We start from the raw sequence: 5,000 nt of genomic DNA, 5'->3' as shown, positions 1-5,000 counted from the left end.
ATTTGATCACAAGTTAATGTTTGCAGCATTATCACTTTTCCTGTAAACACACACTTTATTCTCATAATGAGTTAGGACTTAAGCACGACAGTTTTTTTTTTTTTCTCGTAATATTTGCAACTCCATCCATCCATCCATTTTCTACCGCTTATTCCCTTTCGGGGTCGCGGGGGGGCGCTGGCGCCTATCTCAGCTACAATCGGGCGGAAGGCAGGGTACACCCTGGACAAGTCGCCACCTCATCACAGGGCCAACACAGATAGACAGACAACATTCACACTCACATTCACACACTAGGGACCATTTAGTGTTGCCAATCAACCTATCCCCAGGTGCATGTCTTTGGAGGTGGGAGGAAGCCGGAGTACCCGGAGGGAACCCACGCATTCATGGGGAGAACATGCAAACTCCACACAGAAAGATCCCGAGCCTGGATTTGAACCCAGGACTGCAGGAACTTCGTATTGTGAGGCAGACGCACTAACCCCTCTGCCACCGTGATTCACCCATTTAGAGTTTGGAAATTGGTTAAAAAAAATATGGGTTTTTTTCTGCAACATCAAGGTATATATTGACGCTTACATAGGTCTGGTGATAATGTTCCCCTTTAATTGAAATGCTATCATATATACACAGATTCCCCTTTAAATAGTTTAATCAATAAACAAACTGTTGATTACTTACTGGCAATGATTTGCCAACTTACTAATTTCCTGACAGTCCGTGACGTCACGCGTACACGTCATCATTCCGAGACGTTTTCAACAAGAAACTCCGCGGGAAATTTAAAATTGCAATTTAGTAAACTAAAAAGGCCGTATTGGCATGTGTTGCAATGTTAATATTTCATCATTGATATATAAACTATCAGACTGCGTGGTCGGTAGTAGTGGGTTTCAGTAGGCCTTTAACGCATAATATTACTAAATGTGGTCTTTTGTTAATTACACAACTTTGTTCTCATAAAGTGTTGCCTTTATTCTTGCAACTAGTACAATCATGTATTGTTCTATGTCAGGGGTCACCAACGCGGTGCCCGTGGGCACCAGGTAGCCCGTAAGGACCAGATGAGTAGCCCGCTGGCCTGTTCTAAAAATAGCTCAAATAGAAGCACTTACCAGTGAGCTGACTCTATGTTTTAAATTTTATTTATTTACTCGCAAGCTGGTCTCACTTAGCTCGACATTTTTAATTCTAAGAGAGACAAAACTCAAATAGAATTTGAAAATCCAAGAAAATATTTTAAAGACTTGGTCTTCACTTGTTTAAATAAATTCATTTATTTTTTTACTTTGCTTCTTATAACTTTCAGAAAGACAATTTTAAAGAAAACAATACTACCTTAAAAATTATTTTAGGATTTTTAAACGCATATACCTGTTTACCTTTTGAATTCCTTCCACTTCTTTCCTGACAATATAAATCAATGTTCAAGTAAAAAAAAAATGTATTGTAAAGAATAATGAATAAATCTGAATTTAATTCTTCATTTTAGCTTCTGTTTTTTCAAGGAAGAATATTTGTGAAATATTTCTTCAAACTTATGATTAAAATTAAAAAAAATTAGTCTACCAAATCTAGAAAATCTGTAGAAACAAATTTAAATCTTGTTTCAAAATCTTTTGAATTTCTTTTAAAAATGTTCTTCTGGAAAATCTAGAAGAAATAATGATTTGTCTTTGTTAGAAATATAGCTTGGTCCAATTTGTTATATATTCTAACAAAGTGCAGATTGGATTTTAACCTATTTAAAACATGGCATCAAAATCTTAAAATTAATCTTAATCAGGGAAAAACTAATAATTATGTTCCATAAATTCTTTTTTAAATTTTTTCAAAATGATTCGAATTAGCTAGTTTTTCTCTTCTTTTTTTCGGTTGAATTTTGAATTTAAAGAGTCGAAATTGAAGATAAACTATGTTTCAGAATTAAATGTTCATTTTTTTTCGTGTTTTCTCCTCTTTTAAACCGTTCAATTAAGTGTTTTTTTCATCATTTATTCTCTACAAAAAACCTACATACTCTTTTTATATATATATATATATATATATATATATATTTATTTGTTAAAGATAAATTGAGCAAACTGGCTATTTCTGGCAATTTATTTAAGTGTGTATCAAACTGGTAGCCCTTCGCATTAATCAGTACCCAAGAAGTAGCTCTTGGTTTCAAAAAGGTTGGTGACCCCTGTTCTATGTATTGTTTTGGAGCCTTTCTGTACTCGTTTTCTCGTATGCAGCCAAACTAACCACATTTTTTCCTTTCACCAGAAACCCTCTGTCCACTGACACTGTTAGCTACACCTGACTACCCGGTGGCAGCGGGTCAAAAAGTCAGCCTGCACTGTAGCGGTCCGACGTCGGCCAACGTGACTTGGTCCTGGCACAGAAAAGAGAACGGGTTGTGGCACCAAGTTGGCACAGGAAAAACTCTGACCCTCAGTGAGCCCGAGCATAGCGGGATGTATCGCTGCCACTCGAGCAGTCACCATCACTCTGACTGTGGGAGCCCCACTCACAACGTCTATATTGTCTCTTTTCACGCTGCAGGTTGGTTTTTAAAATATTACAATATTTGTTTTTGTAGCTTTTTTCATACAACTAAATTATTCTCGTAAAACCCTTGTTTTCATGTTTTGCATTTCAGTGTGTTAATTTTTTTTGTCATAAAAAAAAATCCTCAAAATATTATAACTTTATTCTTTTAACACTAGGGTTTTATTCAAAATGTGAATCTATTTTTTTTTTAAGATGAATGTCTATACAAACGTTTTTTTTTCATCATAAAAGTCTCACAATATTCCTTTTTTTATTTATAAATTACACACTTGTAAAAATGTTTTTTTCCTCATCATGTTAAAATTTTACTACTCATGAATATCCATCCATCCATTTTCTACCGCTTATTTCCTTTCGGGGTCGCGGGGGGCGCTGGCGCCTATCTCAGCTACAATCGGGCGGAAGGCGGGGTACACCCTGGACAAGTCGCCACCTCATCGCAGGGCCTACTCATGAATATCACCGCTATATTCTAGTTAAATGCCTTTGTTTTTGTAATACAAATAAAATGTTAGAGATAGGCTCCAGCATCCCCCACAACCCCAAAAGGGACGAGCAGTAGAAAATGGATGGATGGATGATACATAATAATTTAGTCCTAAATTGTTAATATTGTTAGGACAATACAATTGTATCACAAAAAAAAAATGTATATATTTTTTTCATTTAACCAAGTAATCTTCAAAGAATAAAAATGTGATTTTACTAAAATAAAGTTTCATTTGTAATTTTTTCCAAGAATAAAATACTAGAAAAATGTATTTGTAGTTCTATTACTTGTACAACCGTATAACACAAACTTTCGTGTTTTGCATTTTCGTGTGTAAAATTCAGTTGTTGTTTGTTGAAAAAGTAATTTGAAATATACATAAAAATGTACACAAAATTTATTTTTCTCGCAAAAAAATATTATAAATTTATTCTCATGAAATTACGAGTTTTTGTGATATTCTCACTTCAGAATATATTTTTTTAAGACTTTACTCCTGCAATATTAACAATGTATTCTCGTAACATTTATTCTGTTTTGTAATTTAATATAATTGTTTTTGTTGCTATATTTCCTCACAATATTATGGCTTAATTTTTGTAAAATTGTGTATTTATTTTTCTGAAATTTTTCCAATTTTTTTCTCATAATACAGTATTATTTATTAAGTTGTATTTTTTTCCGAGAAGAAAATCCCCCAAAAATTTTGCCGTAATATTACAACAAAGAATTTGTGAGAAACATTATTAGAAGCGTTATACATTTACAATATTGATTATAATAATGATAGTGATAACAATATTGATAATAATAATTATATTAATAGTAATTTAAAACATACTAGAAAAAATAATTAGTAATTGTATTACTTGTTGTATTGTAAAACACTAGTTTTTTTGAATTGCATTGTTGTATGTAAAATGTTTTTGTTATTGTTGTTGAAAAACTAATATATAACTTTATTTTAGTAATATTACAGCTTAATCCAAATAAATAGTGATTTTATTATTTTGGAATTAAAATGTACACAAACTTTTTTGTCTTGTAAAAAAAACTATTATAAATGTATTCTCATAAAATAATGACTTTTTGTGATGTTGTCACTTCAGTAAAAAATCTTAAGACTTTACTCTTACTTTTCTCTCAATATTAACAATTTATTCTAATAAAATGTCTTCCGTTGTGTAATTTAATATCACTGTTTTTGTTGCTATATTTCCTCACAATATGATAACTTTATTCTTGCAATATCACGGCTTCACTTTTCTAAAAGTGTGGGTTTATTTTTGTGAACGGGAATAAGCGGCAGAAAATGGATGGATGGATGGATGGGTTACAAGCTCTTTTCTCAAAATACAGTATTGTTTATTAAGTTTTATTTTTTTCCAACAAAATATTGCTGTAATACTTCAAAAAAAGTTACGATATTGTGAGAAACATTATTATAAGTGTTATAAATCTTGAATATTGATCATAGTAATAATGATAACAAAAGTAATAATAGTAAATTCAAAAATAATATTTTATGTACAACTACACAATAGCTTACATAATGAGACATTTTTAGATTTTTCACATAAACATGCCATGTAAATCTTTTACATTTTCCAATTCAAAAGCAAATTGATAAGCATCTTGTTTTGTAATATTTGGTCATGACCTGAATTTGTGCTGTTGCAAAATACTTGTCAACTTTTGTGGCGTTGGCTGAATCGACCATATCTCATCTACTAATTCACATGCTCGATGATGCACATTTCTTTTTTTCTGTTTTGAATAGAAATGAAGACTATGGGAATAAGTGCCTTCACCCTCTCTCTGCTGGCCTTGATGGTTAATATCTGTCTTGTATTTTGGCTGCTCTGGCAAAGACGGTGTGACAAGAAAAGCTCCTCTAACACAACAATTAAAGGTAAACACTCTTCTTGTGTTTTTTGTGCAAACATCT

The 5,000-nt window shown here is 32.1% G+C and overlaps 1 protein-coding gene across 1 annotated transcript in view; it reads left to right on the top strand.

The window, feature by feature from the left end:
* The window catches only part of LOC133550010 (uncharacterized), a 6,989-nt gene that overhangs the window by 1,588 nt on the left and 401 nt on the right, over window positions 1–5,000 (top strand). The window contains exons 3-4 of the mRNA XM_061895991.1: window positions 2,275–2,553; window positions 4,833–4,964. Coding sequence (XP_061751975.1) covers window positions 2,275–2,553; window positions 4,833–4,964 — 411 coding nt within the window. The remainder of the gene's footprint in view (window positions 1–2,274; window positions 2,554–4,832; window positions 4,965–5,000) is intronic.

The sequence above is a fragment of the Nerophis ophidion genome, linkage group LG03, assembly GCF_033978795.1.
Source record: "Nerophis ophidion isolate RoL-2023_Sa linkage group LG03, RoL_Noph_v1.0, whole genome shotgun sequence".
Classification (NCBI taxonomy): domain Eukaryota; kingdom Metazoa; phylum Chordata; class Actinopteri; order Syngnathiformes; family Syngnathidae; genus Nerophis; species Nerophis ophidion.
This window is presented reverse-complemented; position numbering and strand designations above follow the sequence as displayed.